General features: G+C 34.3%; 1 protein-coding gene across 1 annotated transcript in view; it reads left to right on the top strand.

Moving 5' to 3' along the window:
• VPS13B (vacuolar protein sorting 13 homolog B) overlaps positions 1-25,268 on the top strand; it is a 752,846-nt gene that overhangs the window by 5,250 nt on the left and 722,328 nt on the right. The window contains exon 3 of the mRNA XM_045560402.1: positions 4,345-4,488. Within this exon, the coding sequence (XP_045416358.1) occupies positions 4,345-4,488 (144 nt within the window). The remainder of the gene's footprint in view (positions 1-4,344; positions 4,489-25,268) is intronic.

Here is a 25,268-nt window from a genome sequence, read left to right as displayed (position 1 = left end):
TTTCACTATGATGTGTATGGGTGTGCGTTCACTGATTCATTCTTTGCCCAACTCAAATCTTGTATTGAACCAATATAGTAAATTTTTAATTTCATTTATTGTACTTTTCAACTCCAGAATTCCCATTTGGTTCTTTTTTGTATAATAATTTACATCTTTTTATTGATATTTTCTATTTGATGAATCACTATTATCATATGTTCTTTGATTGTTTAAATATGGTTTCACTTATTTCTTTGAACATATTTAGAATAGATGCTTTGAAGTCTTTGTATACTAAGTCTTACATTAACTTAGCAGTTTTAGAGATAGTTTCTTTTTTGAGAGTTTTTATTGACTACTTTTATTTTCATTTAAAAAATTCTTTTTTGTTTAAGAGATGGGGATCTCACTGTGTTACACAGGCTAGAACACAGTGGCTATTCACAGGCAAGATCGTAATGACTCAAACTCCCTTCTATCTATTTTTATACCCCATAGGGATTTCTGTGGGTCTTAGTGTAGTCATTTAGCCAGTGATTGGTTGGAGGTTGTTTAAACCTTTGAGCTAGCAAAGCTACTCTTTGGCATTTGATAGATACATATACTGGATAATGCTTTCAAAGTGAGGGAATTACAAGTTTGATGTATATATTTTTTTTAACTTTCTGTGTTCACAAGGCCTCATGGTTAACCTGGAGTGAGCAGCTTGCTAGGGCCCTTTCCGTTATGTTCTGAATAAGCACAGCCTTGCACATTCACACAACTTTCCAAACTACCAGGGCTACTATGTGAGATTCTAGGAAGGCCCTGTTCAGTTATCTCTTTCTCCAGATCTCTCTTTCTCTTTCTAAAGACAGCCACAGAGTCTGTGACAGATATCTCCTTTTGGGCTGCTCTTCTGTTTGGTTGCTTGCCCTACATAGATAGTGTTGTGACCTCAGGTTAGTCTTCCCTTATTGCCTCTGAAGTCTCTGTTGTTTTTGACAACTTTGTCATGTTTTGTCATTGCTTTTTGAGGAGAGGATGCCAAGTTCCTCACTTAGCATTCTTGAGTCCTGTCATTCATTCATATATACATATATGTGGTAAGAAACCACATAATATAACATTTAACATCTTAACCACTTTTAAGTATATATTAGTGTTAACTATATGTACATTGCTGTGCAACATATCTCTAGACATTTTTTTTTTTTATCTTGCAAAACTGAAACTTTCTGTCTATTGAACAACTCTCTTTTTGCCTCTCCCCTGAGCCCTTGGCAACTACTAATCTACTTTCTGTTTCTAAGAGTTTGAGAACTCTAGATATCTTGTATAAGTGGAAATATACAGTATTTTTCTGTTGGTGACTGGCTTATTTCACTTAGCATAATGTCCTCCAGGTTCATCTGTGTTGTAATATGCGACAGGAGTTCCTTCTTTATTATGTCTGAATAATATTCCATTGTTTATGTATACCACATTTTGTTTATCCATTCATCCATTGATAGACACTGGGGATGCTTCCACATTGTAGCTATTTCAAGTAATGCTGCTGTGAACATGGGTGTGTGACTATCTCCTCAAGATGCTGTTTTTAATTCTTTTGAATATATACCCAGAAGTGGGATTGCTGGATCATCATCATTCTATTTTTAATTTTTTGAGGAACCTCCATACTGTTTTCCATAGCAGCTGCAACTTTTTACATTCCAACTAATAGTATATAAGGATTCCAGTTTCACCATATCCTTGCCAACACTTACTGTTACTTTTTTGATCGTAGCTATTTGTGCAGGTGAAAGATGATATCTCATTGTGGTTTTGATTTGCATTTCCCTGATGATTAGTGATGTTGAGCATCTTGTCATATATTTGTTGGCCATTTGTATATCTTCTTTGGAGGAATGTCTGTTCAATTGCTTTGTCTGTTTTTTAATAGGTTTTTTTGTTTTTGTTGTTGAGTTATAGGAATTCTTTAAATATGCTAGGTATTAATACCTTAACTTGCCAGATATATGGTTTGCAAATATTTTCTTCCATTTCATAGGTTGCCTTTTCACTCTGTTCATTGTTACCTTTGCTGTGCAGAAGTTACGTAGTCCCATTTGTCTATTTTTGCTTTTACTGCCTGTTATATTCATTTTTAAAGTATCCCTTTTCTCTGTGTTAGGATACTTTGTAATAGCTTACCTAGAATTATATTTTTGAGATCTATTCAACCCACTTCTGAAATTCTTTGCTACTAATATCCCTTGCACAGTCATAGATTTTCTGATTTTAGGGATGTATTTTACACAATAAATTTCTGAAAAGTTATTAGTAAATAAAGTATTTTTAAATTTTGAGAAAGGAAAAGAATGAAAAGAAAATTAACTTGATTTTGGTTACCTCAAGGAAGATCCATTTGTTATAACAATGAACATATGTGTTTTGCCTTTTACAAGGTATATATGTGTTGTTCATTACGAGAGCTCTGTGATCAGGAAAAAGAAATTATCTTGCTTATAGTTAAATGATTAATAAGTGTTTACCTTTACTTGTACATCCAACATGGACCATATGGCTCAAAATTTCTTGTTCTAATGTAGAAAGCCATCTCTTGTGTTAATGTTAGGTTAATGCTAAGTGGATTAGTAGTATTCTGATGATACTAAGTTCTTGAGTTTAATTCAGATATCTTTTAACTTCTGAGAAAATCTGATTTGTGCCCATATATTGCAACTTTCATAGCCATTTTGCAAATATATCATTTTTGCACAAGTCATGGGGTAATAGAGGTGGAATTATAATCCACTCATTGTCCAAGTAGATGCATAGGTGGTGGAAACGTATTCAATGCTGATAATGGAAGCATATAGACAGTATTATAGAGGTTAAGAGCAATGGCTCTGGGTTCATATTTCTCAGTTTTGAGTCCTGACTCTCCTAGATGCTTTATTTTAGGATGTTACTTGACCCTTTGTGCCTCAGATTCTTCATTTTAAAATGGGGATGATAATATTTACCTTTTGTGGTTCTCCTGATGATTAAATGTTTGTATTTGTGTGTAAGTAAGGTGCTTAGAGTAGTGCCTGGTACATATCATAATAAGTGCTTAGTAAATATTGTCTTTATTACAGGCACTTAGCATTATGTTATATAATCTTGTGCCATCTGAATAATGATTGAAGTGATTACTGTATCATTAACATAATGTAATATCACAAATATTTAAAAATTGTGACATTCTGTTAGTATAGAGTAGCAACAATAGATTTCTGGTAGTCCGAGCTTTAAAAAAAACTTTGGTTGAAGACATAAATTAAGCTCACACTTTCATAATAACAGTAATATTTAGCATCTTTATAATGACTTCTCTAGGAAGAAGATAGTGTTCTAAGTACTTTATATAAATTAATGGATTTAATTCTCAAAGGATACTATTATTATCTAAACTTTTACAGATAATGAAACTGCAGCCCAGATACAGTAAATAACTTGCCCAGTGTCATTTAGCTAGTAAGTGGTATAAATAGGATTTAAATCTTTGTCTGCTGGCTCCAGAGTTATTGGTTTAACCACTTTGCTGTACTGTATTTATCTATATTGCTACTATGTTGCTAACCCAAGTAGGTAGGCTAAAATATAAATGAATAAGCTTAACATTTATATTAACTTTCACAAATAGAGTTACAATAACTATAAAAATGTGATGGAAATACGATTTCTTTTTTTTTCTTCCTTTGTTGATTTGTAACAAACATTTTATCTGGCAGTGAAACAAATTAGTATAAAGTAATTGAGGTAAAATTTGTTTTCATTCCTAACATTTTGTCTAATAATGATGGAAAGCAGTCAGAAAACATTTAAAATTTATGACCAAATAGTATACAGGTACAAATTGTAATTAACTGAAGTGCAATACATTTTTTTTTAGGTTGATCAGTTTTTATTTTTTCAGGTCATTTTCCTATCTACAATTGAGCTCCTCTTTCAACTTGCTTTACAGTCCTATTCTGTTAGTTTAAAACATATTTTAAGGACATATTTTTAGATAGTGAAATATATCATTGTAATTATCTCAATTACTACTGTTGTCTACTGCTGTGACTACTACCATCACTATCATATATGAGTCTTTAACATATACCGGGGATTGTCTAGTATTTCCATTTAGCAGAGTAGGAAACTGAGGCCTAGAGTGAGTGCTTAAGTAACTTCTTAAATATAACTTGCACAATAATTTTTTTGTTGTTTGTTATTAAGTATGATTTAACAAGTTATTTGATGCTACTTTTTGATAAACATTATTGGAAATATTTCTCTTTTAAGAAGAATTTGTATATTAGAATTAAAAATATTAAGCACTTAATTTTATTTAATGTTTTATGTTTTCAGGAACTGAAATTACCATTCACATTTTTAAGTGGACATATTCATGAATTGAGGATTCATGTACCATGGACAAAACTGGGTTCAGAACCAGTGGTAATTACCATCAATACAATGGAATGCATTTTGAAACTTAAAGATGGAATACAGGTAAGCAATTATTGAACCTATTTGTTTATGTTAACTAATTTTTAATAGTTATTAGTATTTGACATTTCTTTAACTTTTGGAATATGTCAACTGTTACATAAACAAATCTTAGCTTTTACATGCTTATTAAAATAACATAACTATTTGCAAAAGGGTGTTCTTAAATTTGGAGAAAACATCCAAATGTTTTCTAAAAACACTTCTAGAAAACATTTCTAGAAAACATCTTAGATGTTTTCTCCAAATTTAAGAACACCCTTTTGCAAACATTTAAAGGATGTTTTCATACAGATTTTATATAATTGATCATTGCCCTACTAAGGATCATGTATATTGCTTTATTAACCTATATTCAAAAATATAAGCGGAGCCTGATTGTATCCAATTTTTAGGTTAACATTTTTGAATTTTTGCAAAGGACCTGTATGAATTTTTATTTCCATGATGTTCCTAAACCTGAAGAAAAATTTTCAGGTTATTTTTAGGGAAATGAAAACACATTTAACTTTATACCAAATTTCATTATTGTTTTTGAAGTTTTCATATTGGAAGCTGATTTTTTTTCAGACTTATTTATTTCTTCTCAGACTCATCTTAACATTTCTTGCTAGTGTTTTTTGCAAAGGTGTAATATTGGTTTTAAGGGGTTTCTACCAAAACTTTTCTAATCTAGGAAGCAAATGGGTTAGGACTGCAGCATATTGTGAAGAATATTTCGACTTTCATCTTACAGAGAAGTAGTGTGTCTGTCATTCATTTTTGTTACTTTTTCTTTAGCACACATTTAACATTTAACTTTCAGTTTTAACACATTAACTGCCATGTGAGTTGTATTTAACTCATGCTAGTTTTTAGCTGGGGCCTTGTGAAGCATATGTAACACGTCTCTTCACCTTGGGAACTGTGAGAAGTGTTTTTCAAGTTGCATATAACTCATGCACAGAAAACAATAAAAAATAAGAAATTTTTCATTAAATTAGAAAGGCTCATTTTGTTTTTGAAGTTTTTGTTCTATTTTTGTAGTAAAACACTGTGGCCACAAGGAAAATTTTTTTTTTTTTTAGTGTGACAGTCAATGTGTTAAGGAAGCTTGTCTAGAATCAAGTGAATTGATAAGTATTATTAAAATGACTATTTTCCTAAGAACATTTAGGCAATTTTAACGTTTTCTAAATATTCAGTCTGTGAAATTAGGGCTTTTCAATGAACTGTTAAAATTATTTCCTATTTTAAGTAGATACTTTGTCATATCAACCTGCTGGGCTCAGATTATTCTTTTAATTTATGAACTCTTTGATTCCAGGCCTGTATTATACAATTTACGTTAACTAATGTAGTACCTGGAAGTAAATGGACCAATGTTATATTTCCATGAAAATTTATTTTATGAACATTCAATATTTGAGAGAATAATTTAGAAATCCGTAGATAGTTATATTCCAACACAGTTTCATTTTACGTTTATATTTGGCAATACTTAAATGGTCCTTAGTCATCGTTTGTTCTTGGAATTTAATTTTTTAAAAAAAGTCTGGACTTGGTTATACCACCCAGGTAGTGCTTCATATTAAAAGAAAAAAAAAATCCAGACACTAAGTGTTTTTTCAATGGGAAGGTGGAAGTTTCAAGGCCAGATGTCTCATAAGAAACACATTTTAAAAGAGACAAATTACAACTAATTATAGAGGCTGCAGAAAAAGATTTGTAACACATGACTTAGTGCAGCCTAGAACTAATATTTGATATTCAACCATGCAGATGGCTACTGCAGGAATGATCAGATTTCCTGCTTGCATGGTATTTGAGACTTGAATTTTGTGGTGTGTACAGCAAAAGGTCAAATGTCATGAATGTAAACCACTCACTAAACAAGTATTTTTTACAGATGTTTAAAATTTTGGAGTAGAAAGGATTTTTGAAAATTATAGTTGATATTTGGACAAATTATTTAGCAGCATACACTCCTGGAGAGTAATACTTATTGGGTTTATGTAGTGATTAGGATTAAATTTTGAATAAAAACATTATAGATGAAACACATTTTAAAATAGTTCATTTTCCTATTTTAAGCTTTGATTAGTATATTATGTAATTAAGTTAAATTATGCATATGCTAGTAAAACTAACTTAAATATGAATAAGTTCATATTTAAATTATTTCACCTTATTGCATTGTAGAATTAAAATGACTTATTTTCTAAATAAATTGGGGTTTGGATGGTAGGTTAAGCGAAGGGAACTTTAGAGTTATAGGTACCCAAAGATATGAATCTGGAAAAAAAAGTAATACTATTAATATATGAGAATGTATTAAAATAAAATTAAAAGAGATGAGGCTTAATTCAGATAAGATCATTTCAAAAATGCAATTATTGTTAAATAACCTGATAAACAGACATGTCTGGTTTGTACAGGTCAGTTCTAATATTGATTGCCTACTCTGCAGTGCACTGAAAAATGTTAAAGTATTTATATAATCTCAGCAAAAGATACTTAGAAAAAGATATTTATAATGCTCAAGTGTGACTCTAGTGATCATGGTTATAATATACTGCTTTAACATGTCTTTATAATTAGTTTTAATTATAAAGATTTTTAGGATTAGAGGGTGCCCAGTTGTTGTGTTAGGTAAAATAAAGTTCTCCTTGATGTTTATTTTGAATTATTTTTAATATATTGAAATTTCACTCATGAAATATTTGTTAACCATTTGCTGTTTTTTTTTTTTTTTTGAGACAGAGTCTCGCTCTGTTGCCCAGCTAGAGTGAGTGCCGTGGTGTCAGCCTAGCTCACAGCAACCTCAAACTCCTGGGCTTCAGCGATCCTACTGCCTCAGCCTCCTGAGTAGCTGGAACTACAGGCATGCACCACCATGCCCAGCTAATTTTTTCTATATATATTTTTAGTTGGCCAGATAATTTCTTTCCATTTTTAGTAGAGACGGGGTCTCGTTCTTGCTCAGGCTGGCCTCGAACTCCTGACCTCGAGTGATCCACCAGCCTCGGCCTCCCAGAGTGCTAGGATTACAGGCGTGAGCCACTGCTGCCGGCCAACCATTTGCTGTTTATTCTGAGAGAGACAAATCTATTTCAGTCATGGTCCCCACCTTTAAATCCTATAGACTTTTTACCTATGAGCTTTTTCTGTTTTTGACTTCAGATACACAATTTGATTCATGACACATTATGGCCACTCTAGTGTAATCTAATAAATACTTGTGGACCCAGCATATAGCTCAAGAGTTAAAACATTATGAATAACTTAGATTTAACTATGTACTCCTCTCTTTTTTCATATTCTTGCTTGTTCAGCCTCTGTGGGTCCCTCATTTGCAAAATAGAGCAAGACTTGCTGCATGGTTCTTTTTTTCTTCTATGATTGAAGTGCTTTCCTTGGTCATTGAATTAAGTCTTATAAAAATATATCTTCAACCTAAAGAGAGTAGTAGTAAATTTGTTTTTAAAGTACTTATAATATTTACTCTGGTTTTTGAGCCACCTAGAAAGTAAACATTTAAAATCTTTTAATCTCATAAGTTCTAACATTTCTAAGGCTGTTTATAGCAGTAATACTTATTTTTCATTAAAAACAAGTTAAAAAATCTTTTGAACCTGAACTAAAACTTTAGAATACCATTAAATACTTGAGTTAAAGAAGCTGGGCACAGTGGGGCATACCTGTAGTACCAGCTACTTGGGAGACTGAGGCAGGAGGATCCCTTGAGCCCAGGAGACAGCGTGGGTAACGTAGTGAGACTCCATTTCTTAAAAAACGAAAAAGAAAAGTAAGGTGGCTCACACCTGTAGTCCCAGCACTTTGGAAAGCTGAGGTGGGAGGATTGCTTGAGGCCAGGAGTTCAACACCAGCTTGGGCAACGTAGCAAGACATTTTCTCTAAAAAAAATTTTAAAAAATTTATGTTGAGTAGCTGGGATTACAGGTGTGAGCCACCACACCTGGTTATTGTACTTTTATTGGTTCTGTCATTTCCACTGCTATAGGTTAATAGTGATGGCAATGATAATAGCAGAAAACCTAATCCAGATTTTTTCTATAGCTTCCTTACATTAAAACTGAGAAATAAGAACGTCTTATAAATTATGGCTAGTGTCTCTACTCCTGCTGAGGAATCCCTGTATGTTTGAAGGGAATGAGTAGTCTGGTACCTTTACCTGTGTAAGAGCTCAAAAATCTACATTATTGTTAATAAGCTTTATAATAATTTCATATCATTATGATCTGGTTGGAAGAATGTCTTAGGTAGAGTGTGTGGCTAAGTAATTTCTATCCATTGGCCATATCTGCTCCATGTAAAATTAAGGCCTTGGGTTTGAGTTCTTGTTTCTGATGTTGTATCTGGAATGATGAAGGAAGATTGGCAAGTGGAGCTTCTGACCTTTTGTGCAAACAGTGTGAATGGAGAGTTGAAAAAAGGTGGAGTTAGAAGTCACTGGCAGTGGTGAGGATTCTGCCCTGGTATTGCACTAGAGAGAAAAATGAAGAATGTAGGGGTTGTATAATATCAAAACCAAGTAACATAGTAATAGAGGAGGGATGGTAGTGGGTGTAAATGTCCCTTTATATCCTCAACTGAGAGAGGAATAAATCTGTTTTGATGAAGGAGTTTTAAATAAGTAGATAAATCAAATCCTGAGTTTACTTGCACTTAATTGGGTATGTGCCAAATTCTTCTAATAAATGACATATTCATGTTACTCAGGTGGAGCAAACACTAAGGTGATTCAGAGCTCAATTCTACTGTTACTGTGTATCTTGACTATTCTAAGTCATTTAACTTAGAGAAAATGTGAAATTATCATCTAAGTCTATATTGAGATGTTTTAATAGAAATAGATACTTTTGAGTTTCATTCTGAGTGAAACTTACTTACCTATGTATTCTTATCATTTTTCTCCTATTTAGCTTAATTTCTTTTAAAATCATTTCTGCAAGTTTAATTCTATTTCTTTACTGCCATAACTCTTCCTAATTGTTAGTATGGTCCTTTAAGATTATAGAATCTTCTGTGTAGTTTTTTGAAAACCTGAGCTGCTTTTATCTTACCTACAGGTTCAACTAGAATTTAAGCCAAAGAAGTGAAAATATTTGCACATTTGGTATTTTAATTCAAAATTGGTTTTTTGTTTCCCATACAGACAAATTCCTTTTTAAACTTTTTTTTTTAAATTTTAATTTTTTAAAATTTCAGAATATTAAGAGGGTACAATGTTTTGGTCACATAAATTGCATTTGTACCATTTGAGTCAAAGTTACAAGTGTGCCCGTCCCCTAGATAGTGTGCACTGTCCCTGTTAGGTATGAATTTACCCATCTCATCCTCCCCCTCCATCTGCTTGATTTCCAATGAATGTTATTTCCATATGTGCATGTAAGTGTTGATTGATTAGTATCAATTTAATGGTGAGTACATGCGGTGTTTGTTTTTCCATTCTTGTGATACTTCACTTAGAATAATGGGCTCTAATTCTATCCACGTTAATACAAGAGGTATTAGTTCACCATTTTTTAATGACTGAGTAGTACCCCATTGTATACAAATATCACATTTTGTTAATTTACTCATGTATTAATGGGCACCCAGGTTGTTTCCACATCTTTGCAATTGTCATTTGTGCTGCTATACACTCTAGTGCAGGAGTCTTTTTTATAGGACGTCTTTTTTCCCTTTGGGTAGATACCCACTGGTGGGATTGCTGGATCAAATGGTAGTTCTACTTTGAGTAATTTGAGGTGTCTCCATACTACTTTCCATAGAGGTTGTACTAGTTTGCCAGTCCCACTAGCAGTGTATGAATATTCTTATCTCTCAGCATCGATGCCAACATTTGTTGTTTAGGACTTTTTGATAAAATCCATTCTTACTGGAGTTGTGATATGTCATTGTGGTTTTGATTTGCATTTCCCTGATGATTACAGATGTTGAGTATTTTTTCATGTTTGTTCGCCGTTATCTTCTTTTGAAAAGTTTCTGTTCATGGCCTTTGTCCACTTTTTGGTAGGGTTGTTTGATTTTTTTTCTTGCTAATTTTCCTTAGTTCTATATAGGTTCTAGTTATCAGCCCTTTATTGAATGTGTAGCATGTGAATATTTTCTCCCATTCTATAGGTTGTCTGTTTGCTCTTGTGAAGTTTCCTTGGCTGTGGAGAAGCTTTTTAATTTGATCAGGTCCCATTTATTTATTTTTGTTGTTGCTGTGATTGCTTTTGGGGTCTTCTTCATAAATTCTTTGCCTAGGCCAACATCCATAAGAGTTTTTCCAACATTTTCTTCTACAATTCTTATGGTTTCATGCCTTAGGTTTAAGTCTGTTATCCATTGTGAGTTGGTCTTTGTGAGTGGTGAAAGATGTAAATTCTGTTTCAGTCTTCTACATGTGGCTATCCCAGTTTCCCAGCATGATTTATTGAATAGGGGTTCTTTTCCCCAGTGTATATATTTGTCTCCTTTGTAAAAGATCGTATGGCTATATGAGGATGGTTATATATTTGGGTTCTCTGTTCTGATCTATTGGTCTATGTCTCTGTTCTTGTGCTAATACCATGCTGTTTTGGTTTCTGTAGCCTTGATTTATAGCTTGAAGTCTGGTAAATTGATGTATCTCAGTTTGTTCTTTTTGCTTAAGATTGCTTTGGTTATGGAGGGTCTTCTCTGGTTCCATACAAAGCATAGAATTATTTTTTTCCTGATCTGTGAAAAATGATGTTGGTGTTTTAATAGCGATTACATTGAATCTGTAGATCACTTTGGATAGTATAGGCATTTTAACAATATTGATTCTGCCAATCCCTGAGCATGGTATCATTTTTCATCTGTTTATGTCCTTTGCTACTTCTTTCCTCAGTGTTTCATAGTTCCCCCTGTAGAGGTCTTTCCCCTCCTTGGTTAAATATATTCCTAGGTATTTTATCTTCTTTGTTGCTGTTGTGAAAGGTGTTGAGTCTTTGATTTGGTTCTCAGCTTCACTGTTGTTGGCGTGTATGAAAGTTACTGTTTTGCCTACAACCTTCTGCTGAACAGTAGTCGGGTCAAGGAGGAAATTAAGATGGAAATCAGAAGATTCTTTGAACTAAATGGTAAAGGGAACGAAAGTTACCACAATCTGTGGGATACAGCTATAGCAGTCCTGAGAGGAAAATTATAGCCATAAATGTCTACATCCAAAAGGCAGATCACAAATGAACAATCTAATGAGTTGTCTCAAGGAACTAGAAAAAGATGAGCAAACCAATCCCAAACCCAGCAGAAGAAAAGAAATAATGAAGATCAGAGCAGAATGAAATGAAATTGATAATAAAAGAACTATAGGAAGATTAATGAAACAAAAAGTTGGTTCTTTGAAAAAATAAACAAAATTGACAGGCATCTTGCTCAGTACCAAGAGCAGAAAGGAAAGGACTCTAATAAGCTCCATCAGGAATGAAAAAGGAGAAATCACAACTGATACCATGGAAATACAAAATATCATCTCTGTATACTCTAAAAATCCCTATACACCATAAACTTGAAAACGTGGAGGAAATGGACAGATTCTTAGAAACGTACAGCCTCCCTAGGCTCAATTAGGAAAAAGTAGAATTCCTGAACAGACCAATATGAAATAAAGATATTGCAGCAGCAATAAAAAGTCTTCCAACAAGAAAAAGTCTCAGACTTGGTTTTACACCCCAATTTTGCCAGACCTACAGAGAAGAAATGGTCTCTATCATGCAGAGATTATTCCATAACATGGAGAAGGAAGGAATCCCCCTCACATATTTTACAAAGTCAACATCACCTTGATAACAAAGCCAGGAAAAGACTCAACAAAAAAAGAAAACTACAGACCAATATTCCTTATGAAGATAGATGCAGAAATTCTCAATAAAATTGTAACACACTAAATTCAGCTGCTCATCAAAAAAATAATCCATCATGACCAAGTGGGCTTCATCCCTAGAGATGCAGGGGTGGTTCTACATATGCAAATCTGTAAATGTAATTCACCACATAAACAGAAGTAAAAACAAAGACCATATGATCCTTGCAATAGATGCAGAAAAAGCATTTGACAAAATTCAGCATCCTTCTATGAAAACAGTGCTTAATAAAATAGGCATAGATGGGAATTACCTCAAAATACGTAACGCCATGTACGACAAACCCACAGCCAACATCATACCGAAGGGGGAAAAACCGAAAGCATTCCCGCTTAGAACTGGAACCAGACAAGGCTGCCCACTGTTGCCACTTCTATTCAACGATGTGCTGGAAGTCCTAGCCAGAGCAATCAGACAAAAGAAGGAAATCAAGCATATACAAATGCAGGCAGAAAAGGTCAAACTATTGCTCTTTGCTGATAATATGATCTTATTTCTAGAAAACTTCAAAGATTCTGCCAAGAAACTACTCGAATTGATAAATAAATTCAGCAAAGTCTCATGTCACAAAATCAACATACTTAAACATTTTTAAGTTAGAAACCAGTAAACTAGTTTATTTCTAATCAAACTTTGGTTCGTTAATAGTTTTTGGTTTAGGGTTCCCAGTTTGTTTTACGCTATATTAATTTGTCTAATTTTCTATCACATATGGTTACATTATCTTCTAAGTTCTTTTAGCACCAAATTAATTTCCTCTGAGATTTTTCTCAGATATTCAGCAGTCATTAAGTGTGTGTTGAAAACTGTTTTCCTCAGCTGCCATCTGTAGTCTCATTGAAAAAATTCTCTTTTGTAAGTTTGGAAAAGTCCTATGCAGTATGTTTGCTTTATCTTTCTGTTCCATATTTGCATTTGCATAGGTTGGAACTTTGATTTCATTTAATCGTTGGGGCCAAGTGTTGAACACATCCAGGATTGATTTGATTTTAAGTATTGATTTCAAGTGACCCTGACAGCCTGTAGATTTAGGTGACCTGATCAAGAAGTAATATGTAATTACTCTTGACTGTGGCATATTATGTAGTGTTCCGACAACTTTTTTATAGTTTCATGTTATAGCTTATCTTTGTTTTTCTAAAAAGCCAGTGTCAAATCAAAATTAAAGATAAGAGTTTTAATTTGAATGTCTGATTATGATGAAGGGCTTCAGAATTGTTTTTTCCACTGTAGAGGAAGGTTTCTTTGATTTTTTACAACAGCACCCACCTACTTCATCTACCAGAACTTTTCTGGGATCCATAGAATTTGTATACTTTTACAGGATAAAGTTTTTCATTTGTGTACATTTAGGTAGGATTTTTTTATTAACTCGATGGCCGTTTGATCTGTAGATCACTAATGCTCTATTCACTATCTGGGATTTGGTGGATTTACTTATAGAAATTTTACATATATTCATTGGTATTTTAAGTGATGATTATTACAGATTTAATGTAGCTGTGTTAGAAAAGACTATTAAGAATATTCAGTTTCAGAATATGGAGGGGGCAAGATGGCTGACTAGATATCAGTCACGAGATCATCCAAAATAAAGAAAGAAATTTCAGGTGAGAAAGTATAGCCCTGGTGAAATACTGAGGAAAAGACCCAAAACCTACTCTTACTGGAGATCCTGCAGGAAGAAGTGACAGAGCAGAAAAAGAAGTAACAAAATTTTGGTGGAAACTGACCCCGGGGGGATTTGGAGCCCGGCAGAAAGTGTAGGTGGGAGTGATTACTTCTCCTCCTCTCATACCTTTGGTGGTCTGCCAACTCTTGATCTGTTGGAGAGCCCTTCTGTCCTGACAAATCCAGGCACTGCTGCCATTGGTGAACTGAGACCTTCTTGGGAATAGAGCACTGGTCTGTGGGCCTGTGTAGGGTTGCTTTTCCTCACCATGGACCTGAGCTGAGATGGCAGGTACCATTTTATCCACGCACACACTGGGTGCCTCTGTCCAGCTGGGGAAGTCACAGCCTCTCTGTCACTGGACCCACATGAACATTCCCTAGCACCTGCTTGGATTGTGACAACCACAAAGGAATAAGGAGACACAGGACAGTAGCAGTGTTCATGCTGTTCCTGGAGTTCTGACCCGTGTAGTGGGCTGCCCCAAGGAGACTGGGAAGTGCTGCCAACACTTTTTATGACAGAGGGAGGGGGACTGTGCACTCTCCTGCACCAGAGAGCCCCTGGCTCATGATCCAAAGTTGTCTGTGCCCCTCCCAGTGGAGACGCATGCCACCATTTGGGGCCTTCTCCTCCTTTTCTGCCCGCCCACTGCCATAAAGGCAGCTGTGGCTATAAGGCTGTTTCTACTTAGTACTGGCAGGTGTTCCACAGGAGAACATTAAGCCAGGGTACCTGGGAGTGGCTGCCCTGCCTCTGACCGAATGTCTATCACACCCATGCTGGCTGTTTCCACTTGGGACTGGGAAGTGTCCAACAGGGGACCGTGAAGCCAGAGCACCAGGGAGTGGCTGCCCTTCGTCTGACAGAGTGCCTATCATACTGGGCCGGATGTTTCATCTTGTGACTGGTGAGTGTTCTACAGGGCATGATTAAGCCAGGGTACTCAGGAATGGCTGCCTCGCCTCTTATAGAGTGCCTGTCACACCCAGGCTTCCATGAAACTTGAGGCTTACTCCTTTCCCACTAAAAAGAAGCAGTGAGTGCTTTTGTATGTCCCAAGGTCAAAACTGTTGCCTCCCCTGAGGAAGGGTAGGGCTAGCAGTCCTCTCTGTGAGCTGAGGAGCAGCCTACACTCCCTGGAGGGAAGCCTGTGGTACAGCTATACCTCCCCTGCTAGAGCATTTCAGTGACAGTCTACGGCCATTGTAGTAGCCCTGCACACGGTGGGTTGAGCTGCCTTCACCACCTCTTCTGAAACTGGGCTGGGGTGGCAGCTGAAGGTAGGAGCTGGGAATCTGGGCACTTTTGTGCCTCTGAAGGACAGAGACTACTGTCATTGCTGAGAAGAGGAGGTGCAAACAGTTTCTGTGTCACACAGCTGCTTGCTACTGTTAGTCTCATTAAGACGGGCCAGCCCCTCCTGTGTGAGGCTCACAATGCATCCATCGGTCCTTCTCCTGCCTGAACATTGTTCTAGAGCAGGAGAGCACTCCACCCCTCACTATCAAAGCCAGCACCTGAACTCAGGGAGATTTGAAAGCAAGTTTGCCCTCTCAGTCTGGTCTACCCAGGACTCATGCATGCCATACAGGGGCCTGGGAACTAGGGATTACCTAACCACCGCTGGCACCTGAACATTCTACCAGGGGTTGGAGATCCAACCCCCCCAAATTGCCAGCAGCACCGTGGTGGGCACTTACTTGGACTAGCCAAAAGGCAGTGTACCTCTCATTCTTTAAACTGAGCAGCAGAGTTCCTGGAAAAGGAGAATAGGTGAACCACAAAACTATCTATTATGAGCCAAGGGAAGAGGATCCAGATGAGAAGGAACTAGTATAAGAACTCTTGCAATATGAAAAAGCAGGCTGTTTCAATACCCACAAAGGATCACACTAGCTCTCTAGCGATGGACTCCAACCAAATGGAAATTTTTGAAATGTCATACATGGAATTCAAAATACAGATCTCAAGTAAGCTCAATGGGATTGATAAGAACGTTGAAAACCAACGTAAAGAAACCAAAAAAATAATTCAGGCCATACATGAAAAATTCACTAAAGAGATAGATAATTTACAAAAAGCATAACAACTTCTGGAAATGAATGAATCATTTAGGCAAGTACAAAATACAGTGGAAGGTTTTAACAACAGACTAGACCAAGCAGAAGAAAGTATTTTAGACCTTGAAGGCAAGGCTTTTATATTAACCCAGTCAGTCAAAAATGAAGGAGAAAGTATCAAGAAGAATAATCAAAGTCTTTGAGAATTATGGGTCTATGTAAACTGACTGAACATAAGAATTATAGGCATCCCTGAAAGAATGGAAGAAAAAACAAAAAACATGGAAAACCTGCTTGAGGGAATAATGGAGGAAAACTTCTCTGATCTTGCTAGAGATTTTGATATCTGGATGATATAAGAAGGTCATTGAACTCCTGGAAAATTCATTGCAAACAGGACATCTGCAGGCACATAGTCATCAAACTGGCCAAAATCAAAGCGAAGGAGAAAATACTAAAAGCTATGAGATGAAAGCATCAAGTAACTTACAAAGGAAAACCCATTAGATTAACAGCAGACTTATCAGTGGAAACCTCACAAGCCAGAAGGGAAGAGAGGCCTATCTTTAGTCTTCTTAAACAGAATAACTGTCAGCCAACTATTTTGCATCCTGCAAAACTCAGTTGCATAAATGAAGGAGAAATAAAGTCTTCCCAGACAACCAAATGCTAAGGGAATTTGGCACTACTAAACATGCCCTGCAAGAAATCCTTAAAAGTGCTTTGTACATTGAACAGAGCAATTGATACCCACTGTTGTAAAACAACTGAAAATAAAAACTCACAGCTCTATAAAACAGTAACACAAGGGAGAAAACAAAGCAACTAGGTAACAATCATCATGATGGGTGTTACAGTATCTCACATATCAATATTAACATTAAATGTAAGTGATCTAAATGCCCCACTTAAAAGATATATGCTATCTCCAAGAAACTTATTCAACTGATAAAAATTCTCGTAGACACAAGGTAAATGGGTGGAAAAAAATATTCCACACAAATGAAATCAAAAGCAAGCAGGAATATCTATTCTCATACTAGATAAAATAGACTTTAAATCAACAACAGTAAAAGACAAAGATGGTCATTCATATAATGATAAAAGGATCAATTCAACAAGAAGATACAACAATCCTAAATATATATGTGCCTAACACAGGAGCTCCCAGATCCATAAAACAAATACTACTAGACTTAAGAAATGAAATCAACAGCAACATAATAATAGAGGTGAACAGCAATATTCCCCTGACAAAACTAGACAGATCATCAAGGCTGAAAATCAGCGAAGAAACACTGGATTTAAATGAGCCTATAGAATGAATGGACCTAACGGGTATTTACAGAACATCCTACCCCAAAACTGCAGAATATACATTCTTCTCATCAGCACATGGAACTTTTTCCAGGATCATTTGCTAGGCCACACAATAATTTTCAGCAAATTAAAAAAAGTTGAAATCATCCTACATACCATCTTGGAACACTGTAGAATAAAATTAGAAATTAATTCAAAGAGGAACTCTCAGAATTACACAAATACATGGAAATTAAGCAATCTGCTACTGAACAGTCCTTGGGCCAATGACAAAATCAAGATGGAAATAAAAAAATTTTGAATTGGATGACAAAAGTGACACAAGCTATGAAAATCTCTGGAATACAGGAAATGTAGTGATAAGAGGGAAGTTCATAGCACTAAATACCTACATCAGAAAGACAGAAAGATCACAAACTAACAACCTAATGTCACACTTCAGGAAAATAGAAAAAGAACAAGCCCAAAGCTAGCAGGAAAAAAGAAATAACAAAGATCAGAGTAGAACTGAATGAAATTGACATAAACAAACAAACAAACAAACAAAAAAACGAGGAAAGGGTCAATGAAACAAAAAGTTCTGTGTAAAGTTAAACAAAATTAATAGACCATTAGCTAAATTAACCAGGAATACAAGAGAAGGGAGTCAAATAAACTCAATCAGAAATGAAAAAAGAGACATTACACCTGATACTGTAGAATAGTGCATAATATTATCTGAGACTATTATGAAAACCTCTACACACAAAAACTGAAATCCAGAGAAAAGGGGTAAGTTTTTGGAAACGTACAACCTCCCAAATGTGAATCAGGAAGAAATCCTGAACCAGACTAATAACAAGTCAACAGGTTGAAACAGTAATAAAAAATCTCCCCACAAAAACCCTAGACCAGATGGATTCACAGCCAAATTCTACCAGTTATTCAAAGCAGAACTGGCACCTATCCTACTGAAACAGTTTCATAACACTGTGAAGGAGAGAATCCTCCCTAACTCATTCTACAAAGCCGGTATCACGCTAATACCAACACCAGGAAAGGACACAACAAAAAAAGAAAACTATAGATCTATATCCCTCATGAACATAGATGCAGAATTCCTCAACAAAATACTAGCAAACGGAATCCAACAGCACATTAAAAAGATAATTCACCATGATTAAGTGAGTTTCATCCCAAGGATGCAAGGATGATTCAACATATGCAAATCAATAAATGTGATTCATCACATAAACAATTAGACAAAAACCATATGATCATCTCAATATGTGCAGAAGCATTTGAATAAACCTAGCACCTCTTATGATAAAAACTCTCAACAAGGTAGGCATGGAAGGAACATACCTTGAAATAATGAAAGCTACATATGAGAAACCCACAGCGACATCATGCTGAAAATGGGGTAAAGTTGAAAGCCTGCAAAGAAACTGCTACAAGACAAGGATGCCCACTTTCACTATTTCTGTTCAGCTTAGTGCTGGAAGCTCTAGCCAGAACAGTCAGGCAAGAGAAGGAAATCCAAATCAGAAAAGAGGAGGTCAAACTATCCCTGTTTGCTGATGATATGATTTTATATCTAGAAAATACTATGACTTCATTAAAAACTACTAGGATAGATAAATTAGTAAAATACCACGTTACAAAATTAATATATACAGATCAGTAGCATTTCTATGTGCTAATAAGGTGAGAGATCAAGAACCGAATACCATTTACAATAGCTGCAAAGAAAATAAAATATTAATTCTTTGGAATATATGTAACCAAGGAGGTGAAAGATCTCTGCAAGAAGAACTATAAAATGCTGATGAGAGAAATCATAGATGACCCAAACAAATGGAAAAATGTCCTATGGTCATGGACTGGAAGAATAAATATTGTTAAAATGTTCTGCCCAAAGTGATTTACAGATTCAATGTAATTTCCATAAAAATACCAATGTCACTTTTCACAGAACTAGAAAAAAACCTAAATTTAATATGGAATCAAAAAAGAGCCTGAATAGAGAAAGCAATGTTAAGCAAAAAGAATAAATCTGGAAGCATCACATTGCTAGACTTCAAATAATACTACAAGAATCAGGTAACCAAAACAGCATCAACTGGTACAAAGGTAGACACAGATCAGTGGAACAGAATAGAGAACTCATTTTAAAAATATTTCTTTTCGCCCTATCAACTTTTATCTCCCACACTGCATTGTACAGAGTACCCTATTAATATAGTAGGTGGTTTTCTTGACCCTTTACCACCTTCATTCTATTTTATTATCTTTAGGCCCTTTTTAAATGTCTAGACTTAATGGAGTCTTTTTTTCTCAACTTACTCAGCATCTACTTATTTTTTAATCCACTGTAATGTGGCTTCTTCCTTCACCATTAGAACTATTTCAAACTTCTGTAGTGATATTAGTATTCATAATAAATCTTAATTTTTGATTTTCTAGCTTGAGGTGATTATAAATATTATTCATATTTGCTGTCTTTTTTTGTGAAGAATTAAACTTGTCTCCATTGTCAGAAGGTGAAATTGTTTTAAGGAGTGAATCTTGTTTGGTGGTGTTCATTACTTTGTGTTTCTGTCTACACAGAGGTGCTGGTGATGGTCCACCTGAGTTGTTAAACTCCTCTTCAAGTCTAGGCTCATGTCTCCAACAATGTACTATTTAGCTTTTGTGGCATGTCTTTTTGTTTGCCTCTAATTGTCTAAGTGCAAATATCCCCCCCACATTAGATCCCATTCTCAGCTTCTGTATCTTATTCAGTAAAACCATTATTTACCTCTGAATCACATTTGTTTTATATGGAAGATAGGAAATGACATTGCTTCACCTAAATAAAATTGTTCTAACATTTACAATACAAATGCCAATGCCACAAAAGGGAAAATTCTTATTTAGGGTTTTCTATATGTAGTAGTTCATATTAACAGAGAATTTTCATATGCATAAAAATAAAGCCAACAAGAGATTAGATACACCTTTAAGAAAATACAATAAATTATCATTATTCTTTTCTTATATTCAAATGGACAAACTTTAAACTATTAAAGAATATGGGTCCTGAAAAATAACTTGATTATATATTTAATTTTTAATTCTTTAATGCGTAACAATGCATTATTTTCTTATAATAGTTAAAAATATTTAGATTCTTAATCATTACTTAAAGTATTTGTGAGTATAGATGGACACTTGAGTATAGAATAGGCATCAGAGGATTGTAACTACACAATAAACAAGTATTTCTTATTTAAGTTAGACATGAATATAGTAAAAATTGGGGCTCTTTTTTCCCCTTTTTTAAAAAAAAATTACAGCAGGACACTCATACTATAGCTCTTCTTTAGGAGCCAAATCCTTTTCATAGCCAAAGTGAAATGAATTGTAATCTGAATACTTAAGAATCTATAAATTTCATACTTGCTAATATTATTATAGTGTATAATTTAACACTTTTAACTTTTACTTCAGTTATTTAAAATCTTTAAACTGTCAATTGGCGTCAGTAGTAATATTGAGAAAATTCTGTGCTTCACTGCAAATTTATCTGCAGTGCATTCTTTTCTCCTTATACAATAAATACTCCGAGAATTTGTCTTTTTTTGGAGTTATGATTAGAATATGTTTCCCATTTTTCCCCCCCACACTCCTTTTTCCCATGTTACTTTAGATCTTTATCATGTTGGCCGGATTTTAACTTTTACTTTTGTATATGTTTGGAATATGCTGTTTGATATTATGCAGCAGTTACATATATTACTTCTTTTCAGAAATGTTCTTATTTATATTTTTCTTTTCCCTTTGGACCTCTAGAATCTTCTTAAGCCTATTTCCTTACTGACACTTCCTTTCCTTTTCTTTCTCTTAATAAAAATGAAGGAATAACAAAAGAAATGCCTTGTTTTCTTGGCAGTACTTTTGTCAGGCATAAATTTTGTGCTTTTTCTCCCCTAGCTGTTTTATATTATAGATTTCCTCATAATTTAGATATATTTGTGGTCTGAAGTTTTTGCCTTATGTAATGAAATCACTAGGTTACAAAGTAATTTCAGGTTAATTAATTGTTTATTCTGTATATTTTTATGAAGATAGTTTAGAGCAGAGATCATCAAACTATGGCTTATGGTCCCACTGCCTGTTTTTGTAAATAAAGGTTTTTTGAAACTCTTATTTACATACTGTCTGTGGGTACTTTTATGCTTTAATGGCAGAATTGAGTAGTTGCAACAAAATCTATATGACTTGCAAGCCTAAAATATTGTTTGGCCTTTACAAAAAAAGTTTGCCTACTACTGTTTTAAAGTATCTGGTCATTTTTAAAGTGACATTTAATTCCATTAAAATTAAATATCACATAGCTTTTTCTAGATTGATTATAATAGGAATTTGTGTGTTGGTGATTACTGAAAATTTAGGAAGCCTGCAGACATTTATTAGGTTTTTAAGTATGGAATGTCAGATTTCCTTAGGTACTAAGTTTGACTGTTGATGTCTCTGACATTTCACTTTGACACTTTTTATTTATTTTTTTATTGTGAAGGTAATCTTCATTCTTTCAAAAGCATATTTTGGCTTGTGATTATCTTACAAAAATTGTTTTTAGAGCAATTTTTGTGAAACCTTGGATAAGTCAAAAATTCGTGTTATTTTTGAATATGAGTTTTGTCGTGGAACCAGTGCAGTGCAGATAGCTTGAAATATCAACCAAGTGTTTGGGAAGGATGTGGCTGATGAACGTTGATGGTTTGAGAGGTTCCATTCTGATGATTCTAATCTTGAAAATGAGCCACGTGGGTGACCTGAGACTAAGGTGAATAATGATGAGCTGAAAACTGTAGTGGAAGCAAAGTCATCTCAACTTATACATGAATTAGCAGCAAGGTTTGACGTTACTATTCCAACAATATTGGATTATTTGGAAAAATGGGCAAGGTAAAGAAGAAGGATAGATGGATACTGCATGAAATAAATGAGCATCAGAAGAGAAATCGTCTTGAAGCTTGCCTTTCTTTGCTGTCACGACATAAAGGTGAACCATTTCTACACCGTATTGTTACATGTGATGAAAGATGATTCTTTTTGACAATTGTAAGCATTTGGCACAATGGTTGGTTAAAGATGAAGTGCCAAAACATAGTTCAAAACTGAATATGCATCAAAAAAGCTAATGGTGTGTGTTTGGTGGTCTAGCACTGGTATTATCCACTACAGCTTCATGAAACCTGTTCAGTCTATTACTGTGGATGTTTACTGGAACCAGCTGGACAAAATGATGAGGATTCTTGTGATTAAGCAGCTGAGATAGGTCAATAGAGACAGGCTAATCCTCTTGCAAGACATGTCTCAAAAAACAATGCTGCTCAAAGTACAGCATCTGGACTTGGAAACACGCCATCATCCACCATATTCACCAGACCTTGCACCAACTGACTACTGCTTCTTCCAGGCTCTGGACCACTTCTTCAAGGAAATATATTGAATTCTCATCAAGCTGTGGAAAATGCCTTCTGTGATTTCATCACTACTCACTCTCCAGGCTTCTTCGTTGCTGGCATAAGCAAGCTACCGTTAAGATGGTAAAACTGTGTTGATAGTTTAGGTGCATACTTTGATTAATTTTACTGCTTCTTGTTTGAGATATAATAAACTTTTGACTCAAAATTGGACATTTCATATTTAATGACTTATTTGTTAAGATGTTGACATTTTCAATGTGGACAGTATCCTTACTGTGTAAATTTAGTTTTATGTAGAAGCAGACAGTTTAGAAAACTATTAATGGTTTTAAATTAACAGCTACCTTAACAAATCATTACTTGCATAATTTGAGCCCTTAAATAAATATTAATAGTTATTTTTATTATTTAGGGACATGAAAAGCAAGTTAATGAAGTATTAAAATTAAATTATTAGAGTGTACACATGTTTAATAAATTATTAGAGTATGTATTTAATATATATACATACATATTCTAATTTGTGTGTGTGTATCTAGACTTCACAGTAGGTTGATTCGAGAATGACAGAATGATCTATTACTGAATAAATTATCACTACCATGTAGGGTTATGGTTCTTGGAAATTATATATAAAGTTGCCCAAGAGAGGTTGTTATATTTAGTGTGTTAAACTTAAGAAGGAAATTGGATTAGTATTGGATTAGAAAACTTTTAGAGCACATATAGTTTACTTTAAAAAAGATGATTAATGCATTTAAAAAAAATTCTCTTGCTATTTTTTCCATGACTTTTTTTAGTCCTTTAATTATCTTAAAATATGTGATTTATTGTATCTGTTAGTAGATAATTAACATCCTAAATTACTAAGACATTTTCCATCCAGTCAGTTAAATATTTTGAAGTTTTGTGGAATGGTTGCATGGATTTTTTTTCTGTGAAAACTTTAATTCTTTTTTTGTATCATAGCAGATAGTTTGGTAATATGAGTTTTCAAGAACAGTCCCAATTTAATACTTACTGAAATTAATTATAACTCTATGAGATTAAATATTTGACTGCTTATGGTTTTTTGTCGTGGAAGTAGTGTTTGCAAAATAATTCAGATGGTACAGAAGTAAAATAAGTAGTAAAAGTTATTATTTTTTTTGTTTTCCATTTTTCTCATATTCCACCTCAGAAACATACATTATCTATAGGTTTCCTTTCCACTGGCTGTCTATATTACGTTCTGTTCTTTAATTACTTCCATTTCTTAATTTTTTCCTTCTGTGTCCCATATTCTTTATTCATATTGTTGTCTATGTCATTGGCTAGTATTTATGCAGTATCTGCCTCAGCTTCTCAAGTAGATGAGACTACAGATGTGTGCCACCAGTCATGGCTAAAGGGTCAATTCAACTTCTGACTACTTTTAATTACGTGTATTTGTTAAAATAATAGTTTTATAATGGAATATTTTGTACCTACAGAAAATTTTGGAAAATAACATGAATACCTCTATGCTTCTCACATAGTTTTAATAATAAATCTTAACGTTTTGCAATATTTATCTCAGGCCTTTTTGCCCCCAGGGAAATAAAATTTTACTAATATACTTGATGTTCTTTGTTAAAGTTTCCCATCCCTTTTACTTCTTTTCCAGAGGTAATTGCTGTTCCGTGTTTGGTATATATCGTTCCTTTGCATGTTTTTATACTTTTAAAATATAGCCATAGGAATATATGTTATTTTTGCATCTTCCTAAACTTTAATGGAATAATCTATGTATTATTCTATAACATGCTTTCTTCACTCAATATTTTGATTTTAAGGCTTATCTGTTTTTTTACTGATACATAATCATATATTTATAGGTAACATGATATTTTGATACATGTATACAATGTATAATGATCAAATCAGGATATTTAGGATATCCATCACCTCAAACACTTCTTAGTGTTGGGAAATCTCTTCTAGCTATATTGAAATATATAATACATTATTAATTGTTGTCACTGTGCTGTGCTGTTGAACGCTAGAACTTATTTCTTCTATCTAAGTGCATTTTTGTACACATTAACCAACCTCTCTTCATCCAACCCCCACCCAAACCCGCACCCTCCCCCAAACAACCTGTCCTGGTCTCTGGTAACTATCATTCTGTTCTCTACGTCCATGTGATCAACTTTTGTAGCTCTGACATTTGAGTGAGAACATTTGATATTTGTCTTTCTGTTCCTGGATTATTTTACTTAACATAATGACCTCCAGTTCCATCCATATTGCTGCAAATGACATGATTTCTTTCTTTTTAATGGCTGCATGGTATTATATATGCCCCATTTTCTTCATCCTTTCATTCATTGACTGATACTTACGTTGATTCCATATCTTGACTATTGTGAAT

Source organism: Lemur catta, chromosome 9, assembly GCF_020740605.2.
Source record: "Lemur catta isolate mLemCat1 chromosome 9, mLemCat1.pri, whole genome shotgun sequence".
Lineage (NCBI taxonomy): Eukaryota > Metazoa > Chordata > Mammalia > Primates > Lemuridae > Lemur > Lemur catta.
The sequence above is the reverse complement of the archived record's forward strand: the minus strand, read 5'-3'. Positions and strand labels throughout refer to the sequence as shown.